Here is a 27,127-nt window from a genome sequence, read left to right as displayed (position 1 = left end):
AAAATTGACACAATATAAAAATCTAATTAACAAATCTAATTAACAAAGCCTTTCTGAAAAGAAAAAAGCCTGATGCTAACTTCCTTTTTTTTTCCCCAAAACAGTACTGACAAGCAAACATTAGAAATAAACAGCCTAAAATGAAATCCTAAGTATCTATGGTATTTTACTGATCATTACTCTGAAGCAAATAATGAGGTCTTCAAAACGTGCAATCCAAAAGTACCAAGCAGTGAAAGAAACTTTTCTTTTTCTTTAATAAAAGCGAGACTTAAAAACAAGCCTTACAATAATAGATAGCTGAAATGGTCATACGTAGGTATAATTTGCACACTGTAACCAGCAAACCTAAGGAACAGAAAGCAGATTTTGCTAGAGAATCACTAAATTCAGATCAGTTTATCTTCTCCTTTTCACATTAGGATCATATCTGCAACAAAAAAGACAATTTGTCACAAATAAGTAAAACAATGATATTCAAAGTTAACAATGTGATGTAAATAGCTTTATGATTTATTAATAACAAGGAAGTGGTCAGTGTTCAGTCCTTTCCCTGATGGCACTTCTATAACTACAGTTGCTACAATTTGACTGAAGGATGCATAAGCTAGAACCTCTGCGTGAACTAGAGATAACCTTTACTTAAAATCTTCAAATCTGATGCATGATCAAGCTTCTCCAAGCCTTTAAATGTCCCAACATTAAGTTCCTCACTTAAAAAAAAGGGGGGGGGGCGGAAGGGGTACTGTATATTCACAGCAATGTACAACATTTGGTCACAACTGGATTTGGCTGGATCGATGGGCTGGGGCCCATCATAGGAGGTTCAACAAAGCTAAGTGCAAGGTCCTGCACTTGGGTCACAACAACCCCATGCAACGCTACAGGCTTGGGGAAGAGTGGCTGGAAAGCTGCCTGGCAGAGAAGGACCTGGGAGCGTTGGTTGACAGCCGCCTGAATATGAGCCGGCAGTGTGCCCAGGTGGCCAAGAAAGCCAATAACATCCTGGTTTGTATCAAAAACCATGTGGCCAGCAGGACTAGCGAAGTGCTTGTCCCCCTGTACTCGGCACTGGTGAGGCTGCACCTCGAATACTGTGTTCAGTTTTGGGCCCCTCCCTGCAAGAGAGACACTGAGGTGCTGGAGTGTGCCCAGAGAAGGGCAACGAAGCTGGTGAAGGGTCCAGAGCTTATGAGGAGCGGCTGAGGGAACTGGGGTTGTATAGACTGGAGAAAAGGAGGCTGAGGGGAGACCTTCTCGCTCTCCACAGCTACCTGAAAGGAGGTTGTAGAGAGGTGGGGGTCAGTCTCTTCTCCCAGGTAACAAGTGACAGGACAAGAGGAAATGGCCTCAAGTTGTGCCAGGGGAGGTTTAGACTGGATATTAGGAAATTTTACTTCACTGAAAGGGTTATGAAGCATTGGAACAGGCTGCTCAGTGAAGTGGTTGAGTAGCCATCCCTGGAGGTATTTAAAAGACATTTGGATGAGGTGCTTAGGGACATGGTATAGTGGTGGTCTTGGTAGTGTTAGGTTTATGGTTGGACTTGATGATCTTAAAGGTCTTTTCCAACCTATATGATTCTGTGATTCTATAACTCATTCAGACAAAACCCTTCTGCTGCTTCCTACTCCCACATAAAGCAGTTCCTTGCCTTACCTTCCCCTTTACATAGCTTCCGACTGATTTTTAGTAACTTATATCTACTTTCTGGATATACTAAATAGTTACCCAATTTACTGCAATATGCTTATAGTTTGCCTCTGCTTGACACTGCTATCATCCCTTGGCCTTCTCTTTCTCTCCATTTGTGCTTCATCTCCCAAAATCCTGTGTCACTTCTTTGAAATTCTGATGTGTTTTGTATTCATGCATGAATAACTTATGGGCACAACTGAATGATCAGGCAGTTTTACTTCCACTAATTCTGTTCTCATTCATCAAGACATTTTTTGCTTAGACAGGAAAATGTGACAACTTGTGAGCCAAATTACATCACCACATAACTAGAAAGGTATTAGAAGTCACTGCTGTTGCTAAACAATTCAGACTTCTGGCAAAAATGAAATGTGTACCCTTTGAAATAAATGCTTAATTAACAGCACAAGCTGTTCATGCAGCAAGATTTTCTGAATGGTTCTTACACATGTTGATAGATGGTATCATGTTTCTTTGATAGTGATTTGGACAAAAACATCCTTCTTTACCATACACATTTTTCTACCTAAATGCACAAATTTTAGTGTTAGTCAAACGCATGGCAGGTGAGAAGTCAAACAGTGGTTGCTTGTTTCTTCACATAAAAAACTAAGAAAATAATGAAATCTTTGCTAAACAAAATTATATTAAATCTCAAAGCATTTCTTTGAATTTATTGCTGTAGCATTGTAACACATCAGTTCTAACATTTAAATGTGTCCTGGACACCAAATCCTCTTTTGGGGGGTGGGGGAGGGAAAGGGCAGGGGGGGTGTGAAGATAAGCAGATAGGACAAGGGGATGATACATGATGGAAACCTGCCATCAGGACACCAACAGCTTCAACACTGTCTGTGACTGTCTGTGGAGATGCTGACACTGACAGTCATGAACATCTTTTTATGTAATCTCCCCCACCTCACCTCCAGCCATTTTCCATGTTAAATGAAGCCTGGATGATGTTTTCCAGACAGAAAGAAACCAAACCACATTATCAGAGAAAGGAAACTGTACAGTGCCTGTGGCCTGAAATGGAAATAGGACTACAGAGATTCCACTGCTGTGAGTGAATGCACAAAGAAACAAAAGACCTTGCTGGGAACAGGGAGTGAAGGATACAAAGGGCTATTACTGAACATAATCCATTTATCTGTAGTCTTAGCAGATAGTATGATATGCTTTCCCTTCCTCCTCTATCTCAGTATGTACTCAGCAGCAGTTGAGGGTACAGCTTTTCTTTCTAGCTCACCTTTATCTTGGAGCACTGCATGACTTTTTCTAATGGCATCTTCAAATGCAATTTTCATGGGAAATTGCAGCTGTTAACATTAGCATCATGCCAAGTAGTTTTACTCCGGATTAGGGACAAAATTAGAAGTAGGTTACAAACTTCTGAACATTAAATTGCGAGTTTTTAATATTTTTGACTGTGGAAACTTCTGTAAGTACAACCATCCTAAATAAACTGGAGTTGAGGTAAAAACTTTTCTAAGCATGAATGCATGCAAGTTATTGAAGTTTCCACTGCTGTGTTTTGAAAGGCTAAAATTAATCAAGGTATTTTGGACCAGTTAATATTCCAGCACAACAACCAAGCTGCACCATGTTTCTATAAATGTCTTCATAATTGACATATATTTAAAGGCTGTATTGCAGATGTAAAAACTGGATAAAATGGCAAATTTGGCTTAGAACATTTTTAATTAGAAAGTGGTTATAAATCATTAAATTAGGATTACAGTTGAAAGAAACTGGACAGGAAATCAACTGAATAGGATGATTCTCTCTTTCAAGAGAGATTAGGGAAAGTGGTAGACAACTGAAGAAAACTGGGTTATTGAAGAAAACTGCTGAAAAATACTGTATTTTAGAGGCAAACGTAATGAGTTATGGCAAACAGCCAAGGTGAACCTGGACCTACCAATGAAATCTCTCAAACTCCTGTGACATAAGCACTGATGAAGACAGAATTAATGACTCTACTACACTGTCAGGAGCATAGAATGATCGGTGTAAAAATGCCTCCTCTTCCCAGTCTGAAAACTGGAACAATGGTAAGGCATTCAGGGAGATTCTAACAAGTTAAAAAAGGTAGGAGCTCTTTCATTGTGAATGGGTTTGAAAGCAGCTTAAGGTGTCAAAGATAAGGGACAAAGAGGGGCCACACTGAAGGATTTACTTATTTTTTTTTAATTTTTGTTTTAAATTCTGGGAATTATTACTTCAAATATTAAAAAAAAAAAAAGGAAAGCAGTCCTGCCAATCACTTTTTCACAGAATTAGTATTCTGTTGCTTTAAGCTCCCTCAAGTGACTCAAGCTCAACAGGGTCTTCTTTCCAGCTGATTTCACCAAGCCCGTTCCCTTGGCTGTGGTTTCACTGGATAGCCAGAATGAAAAAGTGGCAGACCCCATCACTTTTTCTTGGGAGTTCAGATGACTGACTTAATTGTGAGATCAAAACACTTCATTAGGCTCTAGCAACCAGTAATGGCAGAAAGCCTCACCCCAGAATCTCTTCCAGCATTTGTGAACAATCAAGCTTGTGCATATGAGACAGGAAATAGCAACATTTTTGTTTGCGAATGTTCTTATTAAAAAATTGTACCAAGTCTGAATTAAATTGAAAGTTTAAGGCATAAAAAAAATTGAGAGAAGCTGATGAGTCATTTGGGGTATATTCCATACATAGGAATACATAGAATTTTCAAAAGAATAGTCAAAGTCATCTTTTACAAAATTGGGATTTGTCCAAAAAAAGATGTGATGCAAGTTACACACATTTTTTTAAGTACAAACATAAAACTCTTACCTAAAGAGATCATCAGCAAGTGATTCTTCTCTTGCATGTCGGTTCTGTTCCTGAGAAAATAAGTTTATTCAATATTTGATATTAAGGGTGAAGCTAATGAACAATACAGAAGAACAATATATCCCTGCACTAACACAGTTTTTCCTGAAGACATAAGTTTTCTTTAAGTACTCCACTCAGTGCATATTCACATTAGATAATATATTGCACTACTCAAGTTTGGCTACTGCTCCCAACTAATGCAATGGATTAGTTTGTGCAAGGTATCAATTTTGGTCAGGAATATGTTTTTCATTTTTTAAGCATCATTATAGAAACAGGGACATTTTAATCTGATTATTGGTGTATAAAAGGAATTTTAATTTGCATTATCTATACCCAGGGACAAAAAAAAAAAAGAGAGATAAAAAAATGTTGATGTAAGGATCTCAATCAGGCTGTGGAAACAGAATATGGCTCATCAGCAAGCATTTTTAAAGAAACTACTGGAAAGTGAAAGTGCTAGAGAACAGCTATGATAAAACAGTATTTTTCAGAACTTTTACATACAAAGGCGAAGATTTTTATAATAGAAAATATATTGAATTTATTCTTACTGTATCTCTTCAGTCTACTGCAACAGAACTTTACTCAGGTATTTTCTGTTCTGTTCAAGAGTAGAATATCAATTCTACTGTATAACAATTTGAACACAGATTACCATATAGAAGTTCTTCCTAGTTCTGTCACATTTTTCGAAGTCACAAGTGTCCATAATGCTTCTTTTGCTTATTAAAAATGATCATTCTCTTTTAGGTTACTGATTTAAACAAAATCAATTTTTCCAATTACATGAATGTTGCATGTAAAATAAATAATCAGCAAAAAAAATGAGCCTTACCACTGACCTCTGAATTCCAGTAACTTTACTAATGTGTATGTTCCTATGAGCATGTATGGATAGCTAATTGGCTGAGGTTTTATTTCAAAAATAAAATTCTGAAGTATTTCAGAAATGGCCACAAGTTGGTACGACCACTTACAGGAGTCAAGTTTTTGTTTGCTCATCTTTGAGAAAGAATTCCTTACCTCCATTTCTTGCCTTAACCAGTCTTCTAGCTCTGAATTCTTTTTAGCATGATGAGCAATCAAATCTGATCCTCCAATAATATACTGAAGTTGTCCTGCCCCTGGATAAGCTACCTGTCAGACAATAAATTCTTACAGTTACAATACAAGGCAAGCACACTGCAAATAAAAGGTCTGTCTTAACAAATTCAGAAAGTCTATTCAGATATCACAGAAGAAAGTCAGTCTTTGTTTGAATAACATTTATCAGAGATCATATTTAAAAGAGGTTGAAGTGAAATAAGCATTTATGGAAAGCTATTAACACCTTCCTTTTACCAAAGGAAACAAAAAAAAATAGCTGACAAGTTACATATGCTAAACAAATCTGATAGTACATTAAATGGAGTTTGAAAACATTATAAACTGATTTTTACTGATAGATTCTATTTTATCATCAGAATGCATAAGAATCTATTACAAAACAGTGGAAAAGAAAATACTATCAGAAATTTAAAATGTTATCTAAAAATGAGCGCATACTCCCAGAAAGCTGGAAGCTGCATTATGTGACTCACATTCTCTACGTAATATTTTACTGAAATGCATTCCTAGTAATCTTATACCATATTTTTATTTTTAATATAAGCTGAAGTGGTATTTTTACATTGAACACTAAGAATCTTCTTGAAATTATCTTCAGGACCCAAGCTAGCAATCATCTTACTTTTGTAAGATACTAGATTTAGTTCTATTTAGAAACCCAAGATTTATTAGATAAAATGCAATTCTGAATCAGCATATGCTGACTATTATGCATATGCGTAGGTCTCTGGAGAAGTCAAATTGCTAGCGTTTGGAGGTACAACCGGAAGTTATGGTAGGCATCACTGAACGACTTATTCCAATGAACAGCTTGGAATAGAGAGTACAAGTATCTAAATAATCTAGCATGAGGTAAGCCTTCATCAGCCTGGTACTTATTTAGTCAACTAGAAAAATATTTGTTAACAGTACAATATGGTATTTTTTTCTTTCTGTAGTTACTATCAATTTTAAAAAATCTTTCGTAGCATATTTCTACAATCTTAAGGCGATACATTTTAGTATTTTTAAACAGTGCCATCTTGCGACCATTTCAAATACACACTAACCTTTTTGAACATTTTGAAATTTTTCTTTCCCCGGTAGCTGGTATTTCCAGTAAACTGACTGTTCTGTCTTGAATGGCTGACAACCAATGATCTAAACTCAGTCAACAGAAGTCTGCTAGGAAGATTGCTGGAGTCATCTTGAAGTTTGTTGTGGTTCTTATGTGGGAAGTAAAAGGAAGGAGCACTTCAAGTGTATAAACAGACACACAGCATATTCTAACAGTATAAACTTTAGAGAGAGAACTATCATGTGCATAGCTGAGGCAAAAGTTAGGATTACAAAAAGGCGAGGGGAAGCAGCAGCAGGGCCAGAAGCCAAGAAGATGGACGTACTTCTCGGCCTCCTTATATACTACCAATACAGCTGGGAGCTCAGTAAATTTATTTCTCTCATATTTGCATCTGTTGAAAAGACAGGATCATTAAGAACTGCAGTAATAATAATGAAGTCAGTGTACCTCCTTTCACTAGGATTTTACTTCATGATAAAACTTCAAGTAAAAAAAAAAAATAATTTTTTTTTTTTTTCAATTTAGCTAGCATCTAAGAATTACTTCTCTCCTCCCCTCCACCTTGCCTCTTACCTGAACTAACTTAATCAAGTATGCTTACTAATGGAAATTCCAGCTAAATCCAAGGAAGACAAAGTTGAACATCTTCAGCTCAATTCTAGCCTACAGATTTAGCATTTAGGCCAACTTTAGGGCTGTAAGCTGGATCTGATCCCGGAAGCAACTTTTTCTTGGACATGAGAATGCTCATATGTCAGCAAGTTTGCATGCACACTTTGCTGCTTGGGGCTAGACCTATGTGGATTAAAAAGGAAGTCTGGGTGCACGACAAGTTCGCAAGTAACGTTAAACCATCTTCATAGACAGCTCCAGCCCAGATGCAGTACAGCATTCCCTCTTCTTGGACTGTTTTCTGTACATATGTGAAAAGGTTTTATCCTGCCCCTTGTTGACTGGCTACACTCTCCTTTATCTCTTCAGAATCTTTCCATTTCAGTTTCATTTAGCCTTGTCTCCTTTCCTCTGCCTCACTGCTATTCCCAGCAATTCTCCCCTCCTTCATCTCGCCTATAACGAAGTTAGCACCCTATTTACTGTTAATCAGTGTATGTTACGTCTATTTTCTCAATGGTCCATATCTTCCATTCTAGTTGTGATCTCCTTAGAGCAGACAAGGAGATTACGTTCTTGTCTGGTCTTTAAGCAGTAACCTAACAAAAATATCAGTACAAGTATTAACCACATTGAAGGGTTAGTACAATTACATTAGGTTTCTGTAGTTTACGTATCTTAAGTAGCCATCCAAATACCATTACAAAAGCATGCAGATGAACCACAGTTCCGTCTTTTCACAGTCAGTAAGTTGGACTGTACTATTCAAAATTATACGTGATTATTTTAAGGAGTACAATCTTCAGAACCTCCTTTACTCTGAGAAGCATTAAGAAAATGCATCAAAATTTCGCTTTTAAGAACATAGTATTTGTGGATCCTATTTCAAAGTTTGCTGTTCAAACTGACAATTAACCGGTTTCTTACCAAGACTGGCAACTCTTTCCTGATCTCACTTTTCATTTCTGAAGTTAGAAGTGATCCAGGTTCCTCTTCTTTCTATTTGATTAAAAATTATTTAAAATGTAACACTGAAATTAAATGCAAATTTAATTACATAAAATTGTTTTCTGCTCTTTACAGTGGAATAAGCATTTTCAAATCAATATAAGTATTTAGAAAAGGAACTGCACTGTACTTTTAAATTTATATGATTTTATGCGATCACACGATTATATGATCAGATCAGCTTTATGCACCCTATAGATTGAGTCAATTACATTCTCTGTCTTGCCAGATACACAAGGTGCATCTATACTTAAAGAAAATAGGTAATATAAATATGCCTGTGGAACTTTATCATGAATTCTCCTTCCCACTGTTTTCCTATATTTCCTATATTGGAAATATAATTTATGTGAATAAAATAGGTCATTATTAATTACACTATCAGAAGACTTTTTGTCAGCAAAAATCTTTAAATGCTTATCTGATAAAATAACAGTTTAATTTTTTATATAAGACTTTGTTTTCCTTTGTGATCCTGAGAAGTTAGACTAGCAAAACTTCCCAGGCCATAACAAAATTCGAAAGACTATTCCAAGCAGCCATTTTAGTCTCTCAGTATGGTTAGACCCGATAGACAGTACCTCCTCTCTGATAGCATGAAGAGCAAGAAACAAAGATTCTCTAAAATTGTAAGACTTGTCTTTTAAAACTTGCCTAACACACACAAAAAAAACCAATTACAACAAAGTTCAAAATTCGCATTTTGCCAGAAGCAAGCTCCAGTAAAGGATCAAGAGAAGAGTGTTCAGCTGGTCTGAGCTAAGGATGCACAGACAATTACCAACTCTCATCTGATCCAAGGTATCTTGCAAATTCCAGTTAGTCAATCATACATTCAAACTTTATTATTACAGCATTTAAACACTGCCCACACTGTATAAGAATTGACAGGACAGTAAGCTTTAACATATATATTTTTAAAATAAACAAAAATTAAACCTTTTCCTTCTCTCTTATTCCCCTCTGTATTGTTAATAGTCTACTTTGCTAGAGCTCTTGACATTGTTTTCCTCTACAAACTTGCTTTCGGTTTTTTTCAATGAAGTGTCTACTGTTAACTCAAAAATCCACTGTTTCCTTCATTTCTCATAGAAAATTGCCTTATTCTCAAAAACAGAGAAATAATCAAGAAAACTAATCACAAGCTATGGGGGTTTTGGTGGTTTTTTGAGTTTTTGTGTTTGTTTGTTTGTTTTGTTTTATGAGGACATTAGTGATTTGAATTGCCTCATACAAGAATTTTAATCATCTTTCACATGACATCTAGAGATTCTGACTTGAAAGACATTGGACACGACTGTGGTATTCAACAGAAACTAAAGGTTTCTTCAGAAAATGTATTACATACAGATAATATAACCGAGTATTATTTTAGTATAAATATCAACATTATAATTAACACAACAACATACAATATGAGAAGTTTTTCTTGGACCAGGGATATATTCTGCTGTTCTACCTACAGTACTTCAAGCAAGAAGAGAGGAAAACTTTCAGAATACAAGCAGCTTTCAATTCACAAAAAAACAATGTCCTGAAGAATGAAAAAACATTTAGGTAGGTGTAACACTGCAATGTTCACATGTAATAGATACATGTCAATTTTTAGTTTAGAATGATTTGAGAGGTTTAAGCAAACAACTTTACAAAGCCACTTTATGTATGCAGGCAGCCTCATCCTTAAAGAAGCAATCTGGATCCTTCTAATACAGTTGTAAATTTCAAGATTAGGCACATGAGAAGATATAACTTACCAATATTTGATTCTCCTCTCTCTGCTTTACATTTACTTCTTGAATCCAGCTTCCTTTGGCTTCCAAACATCTTTTTTTTTGTGTATTTCCTTGAGCTTCCTGGTTATGATCTGCCATTTGATCTTCGCAGTCTAGGTCTCTGCTTCCAAACACAATTTCTAGAGCCTCTGTATCTTCAGATAAATCATCTAACTCCTTTCTCTTCTTTGGTGCATGATTTTCACTAGAAGTAATTTTAGTGTCTGTTTTATCACTTGCTAGTTTGCCACTTTCCCTCATAAGCTTTACACCTGTGTCTTCCAATGCAAAATTTGGGTTTGGGTCCAGGATGTCCTTTTCCTTTTGATACTGTTCTGCTTCACTGTTCCACACTGATGAAGCTGTGGGTTCAGCGCCCTTGGAAACAGGTGATGACCTTTCCTCCAGTTTTGCTAGTTTGGGTACAGATGTTTCTTCTCCTTCTTCAGCTCTCTCCCTTTGCCAGAAAGTAATTACAAAAGAAATTACAAAAGCATTTTTTAATACGACTAGCTGCATCTGCAACATAACAGCTTCCTGGGGTTTTAGTGACTGCATTGTGAAACTGAATGTTAAGTACCCTTGAGAAGAGCTGGCCATTCTAGGAAACAGATCTAAAAATTACCTTTTTAAGTATGTTTTGAATTAAATGTACATCCCTTGAGTTAAAATTATTTTCCAGAAACAGCACCAACATAACAATAAGGGAAATAACGTCAAAAACATTTCAACATACCTTTTTCTAGCTACCTGGAAGTAATTCATAATTGAGTTAGACTGGGGACGTGAAGCGCACTCATTAGGTTTACCAGCTTCTGAAATTTTAGATGGTGAGACAGGATGACTTTTTTGACTAAACCCAGATGTTCTGTTCACTCTAGATATTGATGCTCCTGCATTTACATTGCCACTTGTGCTAGGGTTTTTCTTTACAGTGGTTATATCCTGGAAAGCCATTTTCCCTCTTTTGTCCATCTGGGGAGTATTCTCTATCTCCATACTACATTAGAGAGAAAAAATATTAAGTGAACACACAAGAAGTTACCACAGAGATACACTGTAGAATACCACTTTTAAAAAAAGCTGTATCTGTACTTTGAACATACTTATAAACAACCCAGGTGTGCTACAAACAAATTGTAAAATCCGCTATGACAAATATATTTTTATAACTGTGAAATGGCTTGAAAATTTTTAACAGTTAAGACAGTCAAATCAGATACGCAGTATCTACATTTGTATCTGAAACAGTCATAAGTCCTATGTGATGTTTTCTGTTATCTACCCCTCAAAAAGCAGAAATTACCTCACTGCAGACAAGTGACAGCAGTTTAGCCAAAGTGTCATTTCAAACACTGTGTATCTTTGTCCATGGCAATGATACAGTTCCTCTGCCACAAAAGATTGCTTTATTTACAATTATTAGCTTAGAAATTATGTTCATGAATACTTTACCATGTCTGCTCTTCTATTTCTGTATCAGCTACATATACTGTGCTGTTATCTGCAGCAGTTAGCATTATGGTTTCATCCATAGCCAAACTATGAGAAATGGCTTGCCCTACAACAGCTGATGCAGGAGTACTTTTAGTTACAGCTGCAAGATCAACACAAGAGAAGAATTAAAAGGTTAATATCAAATCTGTGTTTCTTTGCATGTGTTATCACACATCGGTAACTGACCAGGTGAGATTTTTGTAAAATGTCTTAATACAATTTTAATCAAAAAATTAAGCAGATTTATGAATTAAAAAGAGCTGAAAGAAACAGTTCTAAAAGACAATATTCTGGGATTCAGTTTTACTTAAATATTCCACTAAATTAAATAATGGAATTTTGCTTAAATAAAAATGAAGCATAATGGGAAATCATATATTAATATGGACATAATGTAACTAATAAATCATGCAATAGATATTTTATGCAACTGTCAGAGCACAAAATTCCTTACATTTACTGCTTTATGATGATCTCTAACATGTGATTATTATATTTGGGATTATTTCTATTCATACAGAACCAATATTTGCTATTAAAAAAAACAACAACTTAGAATAAATGTCTTCTACAGCCGATTTCTCATAATCCCTGTAGTGAGGGGACTGCCTTAGAACACTGCTTGCTGCTCTCTATTTAGTTAGTTACATTTTTTCTCTGTAAAACAGAAAGAAGAGCATATACAACATCTTTTATATTGTCTGCCCTTCACTTGTCCTTGTCTTCGTATACTGTCTTCTCCAAGTCAAAGGATACTAACATTTACTATTTTAACATGTCTCATCGTGCTTCTAGATAAGTTTTCTTTTTCAATTACTACTCATCTCTCAGCCCTTTACATTATTCCTGAATCTTGTTTAGATTGAGACTATGACGACAGTATTATCCTTTCAGATAACCCCTTCTTCATACAGTCATTCATTAATTTTTTCCTACCACTGTAACCTATAGGGACACCTAGGCCTCCTCCTGGAGCAACTACATGTTATATATATTTCTATTCATTGTTCTGAGCTAAGATCAGAGGAAGAAGTCTTGTTTACAATCCCTTTGATTTGCAACACATACATGGAAGTTTTTTATAACTCCCAAACAATAGCATTTGTTCCCTCTTAGCAAACTGTAAACATAGCTACCTTTGAAAGCCCGATATACAGTCCTTTTACGCAATTCAATCAGACAATTTAATTTTTATCCAATTGAATCATTTAGACTGGAAACAAGAATCAGCATTTCTGATTTATCCAGATGTCTGCAGGGTCAGTATCTTTAAATTTAATCTGAGAATCAATTTATTTTGTAAACGAACTGAATAGACAACAGATCACATACAAGTTATTCATACAAGTCATACCAGTCAACCAAAATATTTTTTCAGAGCTCTGCCAGTACTGCATGTGTATCTTACTTATTCAAAAATGTATTTTGAAGAGAGAAATGTTCCTATATGCAAAGACAAAGTTATGGGATTTTTGTTTGATTTTTAAAAAAATTGTAGGATTTGCTACTCAACACAACACTTTAGAACAGAATAGAACTTAGAACAGAACTTTAGAACAGAATAGAACCTAAAATTATGCACATAACTGACAATTTTATAGAAACAAAATTTAGACTAACAATTTTGGAAGAAGCATGAAAAGAGAATTAGACAAACAAAAACTCTTCCTGTCTCTCAAAGATATTTATTACTACTGTAGTAGCAAATACAAGTTAAGTTTCAAGTTGAGACTCGGAATGTTCACCCCCAAACTATTACTTTAGCAAATGTGGCAATCATGTCTCCTTGTTTTCACTTGTTACATCAAGATTCTCTTTGATTATGGATGGGGCATGGGGTGGTTGAATATCCCTAAAGCAAATTCCTTCTTATGCAAAAAAAAAAAAAAAGGGCAAGCCTTTACAAATTAATTCCGTTCTTATTCTCTCCATTTCTAACATTCACCTTTTACCTCCTTATTACCCCAGTCTCTTAATAAAGATAGAATAGCATGGAATTCAAACTACCATATACATATTAATTCAGTGGCCACGAAAAACGTGAACTTCAGAAGATTGGTTTAAAGTACCTTTCCTTTAAAGATCGATGTACTATGTGTCTGCTTTTTACACTAATTTTAGATCTGCTACTTTTTTATTTACATCTAAGAGTCACATAATTTTCATTGCAGTTTATTGCAAGACCATTAAAAAATAATTACCTCTTCAGACTTGTATACATTTTTCATACAGTGTCATTCTGCCTTAGTGGTCTTACAAAACAAAACACAAGAACATTAGCCATTGATGCTCCTGTACAAGAAGAAATACTGCCTCTTTAATGCTGTTAACTTATTACTACCCTTCTCCCAATTACCTTTGTTACCAGGCTGCTTTTGAGGGTTGCAGTATTTTTCTGTAGACACAAAGATAACTGCCAATCCAATTTCTGCCTCGGGAATAGCCCTGAGATCCTTGCTGTTAATATACAATAAAATAAAGACAGAAAAAGATGTTTCTCAATACAGATTCAAAGATGAATAGGCACATGGGCACAGATATGACAAAGTACAAAATGTTCCAGTCCTCCTTTCAAAAAACATCAGTCTACACTACAGTTTTTCACAACACGGTAAGTGAGCATAATTATCCATCATTATACCCATGTCCCATATGTATGAACTTCCATGTTTCCTGCTGCTGTAGCCACTGTCTATAGTCCCAGTCATCTGGCAAATGCACCTCTGCTTACCCGATTTCTGGGCATTTAACTAACTGTGCTCTACCTCTGATTGAAAAATGTGTGTGAATGGAAAAGTGACTTGAAAAATTTGAGCACTTCTTACAAGTCAGTTAGGCACACACACAACTCTTCTGTATTACAGCCATGAGAAGAGCTTGAGTACAGTTTTCTCTATTTAGCAGGAAAATTCAGAGGAACTAGGTTTAGGTATAAGGTTAAGGGTTGTGATTTTGTTTTCTTTCATTATTTTAATAAAATAGCACCATGAAAATCCTAACATCTATAAAAATATGCAGTCTGACCTCTCAAACCAAAAAATCCCACCATCAAAACAAAAACTGATTTTTATTAAACAGAAGCTGCTCTTCAGAGACATTGTATGCAAGTTAGATGGCAATGAACCACATGACCTTAAGGTGCCATCTCAACTGTTCTCCATTAAATACGTATATTTATTGAAAAATTATAATGATCTATTTTCCATTCTTAGAATATATTCATTTTTAACTTATTTTAAATAGTAGAAGAAAAACCACTTGCTGTCTGTAATTTCAAAGCAGCTTCATTACAATGCATTTTTGCAAATTGGATCCGGAGGCAGGAAGAAAAACCTCACCAAATCCTCACAGATCAGCCAAGTCCTTTCTTTCCCACTTCAATAAATTTTAGTTACTATGCTAAACACTTAAAGCAATGAAGAAAATACCTTCTTTATAAGCACCCTACTGCTTAAATATGTATGCAAAACCATGACTAATTCTCTGCAGAAATTCTGAAATTAGCATACCACTGTACAAGAGAACAACACTGCACCTTTGCAAGACAGTCAGAATGGAATCAGTCCAGTTTCTCACGGAGTCAGATCCTGGGATCTGAGCATTTGTCAACCCCACATCAACAACACATACTTCAGGAGAAAGCAGTAAAGATGTTTCTTTTCTTCCCTCCGTCATCAATTTTGCTTCCCCTCCTCCAAGAATAATTGCTGGACTCAGTTTCTTGTGCTAAAAAGAGAATGCAAATAATAATTTAAAAAATCTTAAAATACAGTCAGTTTAGAAGTATCAGCATAATGAACTATCAGCATAATGCTTATCACTGATGCACTAATACAGATGTCATGTATTCTGTTTCTCCCCCTATATTTCATCTTGCTTAGGCCATTGTATTGCATGAAGATAAATAAACAGAAATTGTTCTTTCCTGATGAATCCAGAATGAGTGTGAATTCACAGAGAGCAGAATCTGTGCTTAGCTACCCCTGCAACATTTTTGCAATGTAAAGCCTAATTACCTGCTTGGCAGTTAGAAATACAAAAGTTTTTCCACTGAATATTTTTTTCCTTTCATGACGCTCACATAAATCCAGTTTTCCAATGCCAATGGAAGGCTCATCAACTGGAGGATAGAAGCTGCAAAAACAGAAAATTAAAGTTACAAAATTCAGATTTGCCTATCAGTACTGACTCATAGTCCTTTCTGTTTTAGAGTAAAGCTCTGAAGTGAAAATACTGTATCGCTCTCTTAAAACTATATATATAAATTTTTTTTCAAGATATTGTTAAGAAGAAACAGAGCCTCTAATTTCTCAACCTCTAAGCTAAGATCAAGACTTTTTACTTCAGTAATTAAGAGCACAACACTTTTAGGAATGTACTCAACCTATCCACTTTAAGCATCTGCTGTACATGTATCTACATTCTCCACTAACAATACTGACAAATGAGCCTACAATCTCATTCTGCACTTACTCTAGCTAATAGTAAAACTCCACACCAAACTAACCACCTTGCTTCCTCTACCCCTCAGGTGGGGACAGCCACCCCTCCTTCTCTTCTATTGGATCAAGTAGTTGTGTACCACCACACTAGATGAGAGCAAATAAGTACACTTTTCTTGCCGGTGGGCTAGAGAACTGAACTGATTCACCCTGCAGATTCTCAATTGTTTTGTCCAATACAAGAAAAGGGACCAGGAGTTCAGCTGGTGAACAGATTAGGCAGAAGTGAAATTCTATCCTGAAGCTCTAATTTTTGTCACGGCCTCTGATGTCAGCTCTAGTTAATGAGAGCATGTCCACATCAAAAAAAGCCTCTAGAATTAAGACAAGCATCTAACTGATAATTTCAGGATAGTATTTACAGAATATTTAGCCACATATTAACTACTACAGCAGTTCTGACAGAGCAAGGTGAAGGCACACACTAGAAAGGAGGGAAACTATAGGTTGATTTCAACTGTGCTATACTTCATCTGTACCTAAACAGCAGTTTATGTATGTACTCTGGCTGAACACAGAACTATTTATCTTTATTTTGACTGCTGATTATACATCCTTCTCATACTACTATGCAGGAAAAAAAAGATGCTGAAACACACTCCCAAAATCTGGTTTAACAGCCCCATAAATTACATATATACACGGACATGTTTTTAATTGTTTTTTCCTCATTTATGCAAAGATTAGCAGATTCTAAGGAAGAAACACACTCCATGAAATGCTGAAATATTTAAGTTTCTGAAAAAAATGCTTTTATTACACAGGTAATTTCATTATCTGTAAACATACAAACATTCTTCAGACACTGTGAATATTCACATACTTACAGCTGAACACAAAAATAAGCATGTACATTTTCTACTGCATCCAAATATGTAATTCAATTATGACAGGCTAAAATGTACTATATACATTTATGTACTATATACATTACTGTAACTATATCACAGTTAATTTTAAATAATCTTTGTTCTTTTGTGTTCTTCACAATCAGTTCCTGAAGCTTTATGTACACAATGGAAGTTAACCAGCATAAAACCATCAGGTTTCAAAAAATGAGTATTTGGTAAGTTTCAGCAACCTGTTTGAATCTGTTTACAAAAATACTGTTCCATTGAGGTTGAAATAGGTATGATAAATTCTACTAATTTTAAGAAATAGGGCAACTCAGATTTTAGTTACCAAGCCAGAAGACTTCTGATACCGAGCCCCACAGAGACAGTTATTAACTTAAGATAAATACAGGGGACAAAGTTATTTTTAAAAACCAAAGGATGAGTAAAAAGGGAGAAACATCAGTTTCCATTACTTCAGAACTGGACTATAGTTTCTCGAGAAACACAATTCAAACCTCTTGTTTTTTAATTTCAGCAGGAACCTTCAACTGATCATTTCCTCCTCAAAGAAACCTTTGATTTTCCTTTGAAACTCCTATCCAATCCTGATGTTGCTCAAAGGCAACATAGTCTTCTTCTGTCTTGAGATTCTGAAGCGCTCTTTGTACTCTCTCCTCATAGGCTTTGAACAGTAACACCATTATCCAGAGAAGACCCCCTACAGTCTTGAATCTTTCAATAAATAGATTTTTATTCTTGATGAGTTTCTGTTAAAGGCTCAGTTACTTTCCCACTTTTTCAAAGCCCTGCACTATTTACACTGGACCACTGTAATAAAACATGTTATTTCATATAGGGCTGCACTTATGCAGCTATTAGGGAAATCTTCAGTTATTTTTCTTCCTTCCATAGGTTATCAGAGAGTATCAGAGGATTGGGGCAATACACTTCACCATAAAAAGCCTCAAGTAAGAAGCCACATTCATGACGTGAACTGCAGGTTTGTAATTCTATGACATCTTAGTATAAACAAAAAGAAGTTTTAATTTTTTTGAACTTTAAGATTTTATTTCCCTAAGATTTTTTTTTTTAATCAGATCTACAGTAGTAATCAAGATTTAATTAACAGTGTCACCCTGTATTACCACATCAATATGCCTTTCTTATTTCATATCCAAACTTATTTCATATCCAAGTTGTTTAGTGTCCTGCAGAGGTACCAGCTCAGGTCAGCTCTAGCTACAGTGCACAATGTAGATTCCCTGTGAAAGTTAAAACATTTTTTGGAAACTGAATGCAAACAGTTGCTAAGTGAATTTTCAATATCTTCCCACAAGCTTCATCTTAAAAATATCACCTATTTAAGATATTGTAATTATTTTAAATATAGATCTGTGTATTACACCACTGTCTCATTTAGCTTGATGCAGAACTCTCTCTGTGAAAGCTAAATAATGGATATACTGCTAGTGTCAATCACATTTAGTGAACTCAATTCCTCTGAGGGTCTGAAAAGTTAACAAAAATGTTAAAAAAAGGAAAACATATCCATCTGATTCTACTTTAGGGAGCACTGAACAGCTCAATTACATTGCCACTTCTCTATTAAAGGAATGGCTATCATACACCTCGGTTTCAAGAGCCCAAACCACTGTCAGCTTGTTAGTGTAAGAGACAGTAACAGCAGCCTTACAGCTAGGTAACATTAGACCAAGCAAATTTCAGATTGCGCAACCAACTACTAGCTTTTGATGGCTTGTACTACCTGTACTAAAAAAAAAAAAATCTGCCAGAAAACCTTATGTCCAATATTTCAGAGAGGACTCTAAACAGTTTGTTTAGTTTTCTCACGTCCTTACAAAACAATGTAGAACCGTAAGTAGAAGGAAAAGTTATAATTCATGAAGTTTCCCCTTTTCCTTTGAGACTGAAGACCAAATGAGCTTTAAACTGCTCACAGATGGCTAATTTGACATATTACATAAACCCCTGCAAACGTAAAACAGCATCCAGAAACTAAAGAGTATTTGCTACCAATTGCTCCAGATTAGCACCCGTATTGTTCTAACAAGGTACTGCCACATTCTGTGAAACATATTTTAACACATAGCAAGTGCAGCTTATTGTGAGTCCTCTGCAGCTTTGCTTCCATTACCATATGTGCACCACTGAAGTTTGTTTAGCTGCCCTTTTTCCCCCCCTGTTCTTCAAACTGTTCTACCACTGGCTATCAGACCCACTAAAAGAAAATAAATTAAATTGCTATGTCCTAACACATAATGTATGAATGTATATCCATACATATGTAAAAGCAACAAAGTGACTTCTCTTCTTCACCACTTATTTCCCCTCAATTCAAATGTCTGGTGTCCAGCATCCACCTGGTTAAAACAATACATCCAGAAAAATCATAATGCCTTGAATGCATTTAAAGTAATTTCACAATTTTTTCTCCCTGTTAACCGACATTAAATGTTCAACATGTTATTTTTCAAATGCCAAGTATTCTTACAATTTCCATTCATTATGTATTTCATTTCACAGTATCTTCCAAAGCATACAAAGAGTAGAAGCGATAAGAAAACAAATGCCCATGCAGTTTACCTTCTAAAAATACACAATGGAAATTTCTCACCTGCATAAATCATGTGTTCATAAAAAAACCCAAACAATACACAACTGTCTCCCTTTTCAAGGTAAGAATAGTAGCAACACAGGCTCAGATTAAATTCTCTCATACAGTAACAGGATTATTTTACACTTTCCTACATGGAGAAAATAACTGAAAGGGCTATTCTACAGTACTTATTTATTCCAAAGTAAGAATTTCCTTTTCATGTTAATTTAACCATGAAAACAATGAGTATTTTATTCTCATATAGTGAAGACCAACACACATTAGTCTCACTTCATCTCTTAACAGATAATTAAAACTCCCTGCTATTTCAGGGAATTCAATGGTCAGGCTAACTCTGTTTTGACCAAAGTTTACAGTAAACTCAGTAACTAACTGCATACTGGGAAAATATGTCTACAAAATGAAATATGTTTGATATAATTTATTTTATAAAAAATATAATTTTATTTTAATTTATCAACTCCCAAAAGAGTTTAAATGTCACTTCAAACATATCAACAAAACAAGTTCCTACTTAGAGCTAGTAACATCTCTAAGCATATAGTCAACTTCAAGAGCTCATTTTATAACTCTAGGGATGAGAGCAAGAAAATTGCCTGAATATTAAAGTGTGTCATATTAAGCATTCTTCCACAAATAAAGTTACTGTAATTCACATATTCTGATCAAATATATCAGATAAATGTGTGGTTATTTGATAATCTAACTTCCATAAATTTAATTGTGACATTGAAAACATGATACTTACCTTTCATGATTTGGCAACTGTTGCCTGGACTGAATAGCTTTGATTAATTCAACAAAAAACTCTGGTTTTATAATTGGTCGACCACAAATCAAAGCACATATAGTCTGAAAAGACAGAAAATATGTATTTACTGTATGGAAAAAGTTGAGCTAGAATATGGTTCAACTGACATTAGCTTTTTAAGAGCTTAGATGTGGAAGAAGTCACACAAACAAATAGAACAATACTGAATTTTGCTACTGAAAAACAGGATAGTTTTGCTTCTAACAGCCTAGCTTTTAATTGCTGTCTTGACCAAAGTTATGAAAATGTACAAGGCAACTGATATATACAACTGATCAGTAACAGTCTTCAAAACTGGCTTTTTTCATTTTCTTTCGCTCCAACTCCCATCAACATACATCTCTTTCTACACTTGGAAAAAGGAAGAGTTGACTTCATTGCTTTCTAGAGCAAAATCTTGAGCAGGTCTAGAATTTAATTTGCATTTGTGGGAAAACTGCAAAGAAACGCCATCAATATGCAAAAGCTCAACATACCTTAACAGTAACTTTTACTGATACCATTACAAGGTGAGTACACTCTTTTGTCCATTCATTCACTACAAGGCCTCCAAGCTGCTGGATGGCTTGATTTAAAGCAGTTTTCTGAGCAACATCTAAACATGAGGAGCAGACAACCAAAGGTTCATACTCTACTCTGAAAAGAACAAGTAAAAGACAATTGCTTTAGTTATTTCACCCAATCATTATGATGAACAGAGGTGACTTAACTATCTTGTTTGTGCCTCGGGGAAATGGGGGGGGACGACACGACGAGACCCATAACTCTTACTCAAAGACTGTGCTTTAAAATTTCCTGAAGGAAATAAATACTGATTTTTATTCAGAAAAATTAACAACATATTGACTTGATGTCTGAAATATTTCTAAGACTTTTGGGTCTTTCACAGACATCCCATAGAATTAGTGCTTCAACAATACTGCAAGGTCAGGGAATATCAGAAGAAACTGAGCGTGTGCTTCCAAAGGCAAAAGTATGCTCAATAGAACAGTCCACAAACAGATTAATATTTAAAAAATATAAGTGTCGTAGAATGCAAGCTCAAGTAAATTTTTTTCCTAACACTGCCATTACCCTTGACCATAAGCCTATTTATATTTGTAGATCTCCCATATGGAATTACAGTGTATCAAATTCCATTATTTGATTTGGTTTAGTCTACGAAGCAGAAAGAAATTTAAATAATCTTCCTGGTACAACAGTCATGATGTATCTGGTCTCACGGCATGATTTCTGTACAACATTTCAGGTATGTTCATCTAAAACATCAAAAATAATTTAATGTAGTAAGTGGAAGAGAATGCCATTTTTTCTATCAAATAACACCAGCAGCAGTGACAAAACAGAGTCAAATTTTAAGGAACAAAGCCAACTTCTAGTTGCTTTAATGTTGATTTGAATGGTCATTAGAATTTGTTCTATTTACCTGCCACTTTACTTCAAGGAGTGCTTCATATATTCAAACAGATAGCACTGGCATGTTAAATTTGAAAAATTAGCAAGTTGGGTTCACTAAAGAGAATGCAGGCATACAGCACAGCAACAAGCATTCAATGGCTAGTGCTGCATAAAGCATCCTCCAGGTACCTCAGTTCTTTTCTTGTTACATGATCAAAGGCTAACAAGGGCTCAGACAAGCTCTCTCCCTACCCGAAACCTTCCTCCCTTCTTTAGAACCATTTATGTTCTAGGATTTTGTTCTTTGCCTAAGATAGCCTGAAAACACTGCACATGATACAACATCTTCTAAAATGCCAATGCTTTACTATGAACGATTTTAATCTCTTAGTGTCAAAATAAATTATATTATAAAAATATGTAATGGAAAACTATTGCAGAACCAGGTATGGAACACAGGCAAAACATTACTCACCTCCTTTGCTTCCTAAAAACTCATCATTGCTGTATCGCTTGCCAAGTTGTATGATGTGCAAAAATACTCTTTTCAAAACCCGCAGTTTTCTACTTGATATTTCATAATCAAAGCACTTACCTAAACTTGCTCTGAAAGACTCCGAAGTTGATTCTGTCACCAGACTGCAAAGACACTGAAGTGCCATCAAGTTTTGATCCATTAACAAAGGTACCATATTTAGATGTATCTGTTACTGTTAATACAGGGACTGAGAGAGACTGGCTCTGAAAATAAACATAAATAAGCCATTATAGTTTATCAGAATTAGACAGTTTTATCAGAAACAGGTTACTACTGTTATGGATCAAAGCAGTAGATAAATAAGAAAAAGCCCACAAAATACCATCCCAAATAAAGACTTTGGACAATGAGGCTGGCTACATGTAATTACTCATCTTCTGGTTTTCACTGTGAAGGAATGAGAGAAAACATACATATTTTTAGCTTCAGAACTTTTGTGCTTCTTACATTCAGTCTTTCTGGAGGCTGTGCAAGGCAATCATTCACTGGCCCAAAGCCTCTGCTATTGTGATTTAGCAAGGCTCCAAGATTTCTTATTGATGGTTTCACCTACCATTCAGCCCCAGCATAGGTGCCCAAGTCACTTTCCCTTGCTTCCTTCCACAAGAACTGCTAGTCTTCCACAAGCTGTAGGGCATGGTGACACCAGCGTGTCTTGAGAAGAGGTTAGACACTGTCATATTTCCCAAATGGTTCACAAGCCAATGAGAACAGTCAGCCTGTTTTTATGAAATTTTGCCACGTAGTTATACACTATTTGCAGTATTAAAAGGGCAAATAAATTTTATGTATTTCATTTCAAACTCCATATACAGTTACAGAAATGAAATTCTTGCTGACTGGCTTCAAAATGTCCGTAAACATTGCAACACATAAGCGACAGTAAATTGCTGCTTGCTAATTCTCCTTTGGACATTTTTATTTTCAGTCCCCTAAGCAAATACAGAATTAATGACGTGGAATGAAACACAAACTAAGCCTTCAGTAAGACAACTGAAATACTTTCCAGAACCAAGACCTAAAACTTGTCTATGTAATGAAATTTAATTGCGTAATTTTGCTGCTGTGATTATTTTAATACAAATTCCTAGTGAATCTTCACTCTGGGATAAAAGGAATGCTCAAATGGGAGCTTGGACCAGTAGAATTATGCCACTAAATTTCTCAGCACAGGCAAGCAACCCAGAGAAAAAAAATAAGTCAAGATGAAGAAAAGACAGGTGATCAATGGTTCTACTCCAGGCATAAAACACCAGTGAGAGCGAAATGAGAGTATGTATGGTCATGTTAATCATCCACATGGCGTATTGATAACGTAGTAAAATGCTGGCTACTTACAGGGGTTGTTTCAGGATGACTTATTGTCAGAACTGCATGACTTCGACTGATGGACTGATCATCCTGAATTAAAATTGCGCAGTTTTTGCGTCCAACAACATATTCTGTACCACTTAAAAGCCGATAGAGCTCTCCTGAAAATAAACAAGACACAGAAAAATAGCAATTTACCAAAAACTCCAAAACACTCAAAGCACTTAGGAAACATTCAGAAGTTTGTGGTGTATCTGAAACTCAACTTTGTCATGCATCATTTACTACACTGACTAGAATTATGCACTTAGTTTATAGACAAAATCTCTTTGTTCCCCTTTTCCTTGCTTTGCCCATTATAAAAGGATACATTTTATGATAAACAAAGCAGTTACAAAAGTGGCAGCACACTTTTTTCAAGGACAATATATTTTTACTAATACTTTGCTTCTTAACTTTTCTCTTGTATTACTTCTTGAAGATTGTTACATATAGAAGGAAAAAAAAAAGATTACTATGTAAGATAGCTTTTCCAAAACACAAGCTTTAAGAGTACACAATTTTTTGAGGTACATAATTTATTTACATAACTTATGAAGACGTTCAGAGGAAAACGTCCTCCTAATGAATATGGGAAGATCTACAATGTAAATCAAACTGGTACTTAGTAAGTTCAGTCTCTGACCTATGCTTCAGCTCATTCTTGGTATCTGTCATCTAGACCACACAGTGAATGGCTTGACTACATCCAAAAGGTGCGTGTTACCTACTGGTCAACAAAACTAGAAATGTTTCTTGATGAAAATGCATGAATAATTACAGATTAAATTCTAGTTATCAACCCTGGGCAAATACTGCGCAGAAACGATCATCTTGAATACGACGACAATATCAGTGTTTTGGCTCTTGCTCAAGAGTTTTCCAGGCAGTAAGAGATAACTCAGTTCACTTCAACAGGATTAGGTACTGTCACCACCAGGAGATAAACCAAACATCCAAAATTAATTCCCAATGAATCAGGAAATAAAGAGCAGCTGCAGTTGTGATAGCACTGCTCGTTATACACAAGAGAAAACATTTAAGTCAAGAAGAAATTTGTATGTTATATGATACCTATTATCAAAGTTATCAATGTATCAAAGCTTCTGTAGATAAGGAAACTAATGAAGAAAGGTACAATGGCAATTCATTTTCAAAACTCTGCATCCAAGAAACAACGGGATGTCTTAAATTCAACACTTGGTCCTTGAAACATCAACATAATATTTAGACACGTTTGCTGAAAGGAGAGACTCCTGAGGTTAACTTCTGCATCTGGGCTCAATTCTTCAGGTATTTTTAAGCAGCACTCTGCGACCTGCTTCACTGGCTGCGACAGCACCTGAAGACGTCCAGATGTATAAAACAGCAAAGCAAAAAGCCCTATTAAATTTAACAGGGGCTGTGGTCTGCAGTGCTCGAGGAAAAACGGAGGCTCAGCCGTGGACGAGCGCCCAGACGGACGAGGACTTCTGTCACCGCTTGTCCACTCCGGAGCAACGCAGCTTTGCCCGGGAACGCAAAGCCCACCTGGAGACCCCAGCGGAAGCCGAAACGCCGGCTGCTGGCGCCGGCACACCTCGGCATCCGAAGGTAACGGCCGGCCCGGCACGTTCCGGCCTCACTGGCCGCAGGCGGTCCCGGGCTGCCGCGTGAGGCGAGCCCGAGGCCCGGCCCCCGCGCCGGGGGCTCCGCGCAGGCGCAGGCTGGGGCAGGGCCGGGGCCCGCGGTGGCCGGGCCCAGCCCATCCGAGCGGCGGCCGGGTCTGGCGCTCCCTCACCTTTTTCTGCGGCGGGCACCAGCTTCCACATCCTGGAGGGCGGCGAGGGCCGCCTCAGCGCAGGGGGCCGGCTCTGCCCAGCGCCCCCCGGCGAGCTAGGCGCAAGGCTGGGAAGGGAAGAGAAACCCCCCTCGCTCGCTCGCTGCTGCCGCCGGGGCCGCCGCGTCCCCGCGAGACCCGGGCCGAGGCTGCGGCCGCGCCGTGGGGTGGGAGGGGAGGGCCGGGCCCGCTACCGGGGGCGGGAAGCCAGTGCAGCTGGTGCGCAGCGCGCAAGCGCGGCTGGGAGGGGCGTGCCCACGCGCGTGCCCGGCCTCGGAGCGGTGCCTGGTCTCCCATCCGCCCTGCTTGCCGCCTCCCCCGCTCCCCTGCCCTCCGCCCGGGGCCCTGTTTCAGCCCCCCGGGAGCCGCCGGTCCCCCCTGCCCCGTGGCAGCTTTGGCCGGGACTGACAGCCCCGGGCTGAACTGAGGCGGGGCTCCTGGGCCGAGGGGTAGGGTGCAGGTGGGGGCCCCAGGTGAGGCTGGGCACCGCCGGCAAGGCCTGAGGAGCCCCCCACCTCGGCAGTTGTGTCCCTCTGTCCCGCCCTTCGTAGTGCGCTAATATCCCTAACAAAATCCATTGCATGCGGAACAGGAAATACTACAGAGGTTCATCTCTTTAACTGAAAGCAACTTTTGGATAAAAAGAAGAAATAAACTTACTAGAATTTTAAGTAAAAGAAAAAAATGCTTGGAAGTTTGAAGGCCATTTGGCAGGTTACCAAAGACTTGCTACTCTGTTATGCTGAATTTTCTGGAAAGGAACAGCAGAGGACAGGTATGGAGAAGCCATACGTGCATGACTCCAGTCACACACGGTTGAGGTATGGCTCAAAATACCCATTTCTCTTTGTGCTATGCAGCTCACAAGGAGCAGGGTGTCAAATTCCTTATGTCCATAATCGTATCGGCCAGCAGCTGGGGGGCAAATTTATTCCTGCTGGGCAATTGGCTTGCTTCTCAGGTAATGAATATTGGTAATTATTTGCCCTTTATCTTTGCAAAACAGCAAAAGCTTTTGGAGTTACATCCATAGTTCGTTAAGAAGTTTTAGCATCAGAAAACCTGTGGAGTTCAAAAGGAGTGGGGGAAACTCAGGACATTTTTCTAATAGGAGAAGATTAATTTAAAACATACAGAAATGTAAATGTGAGCTGTCAGTCAAAAATGTTTCTGTAGAATCCTAATCTGTTTAATCTCCATGTGTTATGACTTTAAATATCCTTCGTCCTTAAATGTTCACTTAGATACCTTTTTATATTTTCCCTCCTGCACTTCTAAGATAAATGATCCCAATGTCCTTAATCTCTTTTCTTGGAAGTTTTTATCTTCTTTGCTTGTTTTTTTAGTCCCTCATAATTTCGCAATTTCAGTTCTGAGCTAGGCTGACCAGAAATACAGAGCATATCCTAAATGAGACTATTTCTCAGCTTTATATAACTGTACTTAAATATTCTGTGTATTGTTGTCATTACTCTATGTCTTATTTATCTTATTGGCTTGACTTTTGTGATCACATCTCACGACAAATCATCATCATAAGAAACTGTATGAATCCTGTAAACCCCATTATAATGTTTATACTTTCAATTTCCCTGGATTTATCAAATTTTATTTTATTTTATGGT

At 36.9% G+C, this 27,127-nt stretch overlaps 1 protein-coding gene across 1 annotated transcript; it reads right to left on the bottom strand.

Annotated features, from left to right (window-relative positions):
- Nucleotides 1-233: 233 nt before the first annotated feature.
- NBN (nibrin) lies at nucleotides 234-25,697 on the bottom strand. The gene is made up of 16 exons (XM_072852243.1): nucleotides 25,464-25,697; nucleotides 23,672-23,805; nucleotides 22,391-22,536; nucleotides 20,874-21,033; nucleotides 20,335-20,438; nucleotides 15,627-15,744; nucleotides 15,146-15,336; nucleotides 13,967-14,067; nucleotides 11,569-11,710; nucleotides 10,850-11,113; nucleotides 10,096-10,570; nucleotides 8,261-8,332; nucleotides 6,711-6,866; nucleotides 5,578-5,691; nucleotides 4,510-4,559; nucleotides 234-430 (listed from the first exon to the last, which is right to left on the bottom strand). Exons 1-16 carry the CDS (start codon nucleotides 25,492-25,494, stop codon nucleotides 400-402), a joined length of 2,289 nt encoding a protein of 762 aa, XP_072708344.1. The 5' UTR covers nucleotides 25,495-25,697; the 3' UTR covers nucleotides 234-399.
- Nucleotides 25,698-27,127: the final 1,430 nt, after the last annotated feature.

Source organism: Ciconia boyciana, chromosome 2 (assembly GCF_034638445.1).
Source record: "Ciconia boyciana chromosome 2, ASM3463844v1, whole genome shotgun sequence".
Taxonomy (NCBI): domain Eukaryota; kingdom Metazoa; phylum Chordata; class Aves; order Ciconiiformes; family Ciconiidae; genus Ciconia; species Ciconia boyciana.
The sequence above is the reverse complement of the archived record's forward strand: the minus strand, read 5'-3'. Positions and strand labels throughout refer to the sequence as shown.

Excerpts from the sequence above, each read along its gene's own strand:
- NBN (XM_072852243.1), bottom strand. The coding sequence starts at position 25,494 with ATGTGGAAGCTGGTGCCCGCCGCAGAAAAAG. Across the intron at positions 20,439-20,873 it reads CAGTAAAAGTTACTGTTAAG|ACTATATGTGCTTTGATTTG; the intron begins GTATGTTGAGCT and ends CTGTCTTTTCAG. Across the intron at positions 14,068-15,145 it reads ATTCTGACTGTCTTGCAAAG|CAAGGATCTCAGGGCTATTC; the intron begins GTGCAGTGTTGT and ends GTATATTAACAG.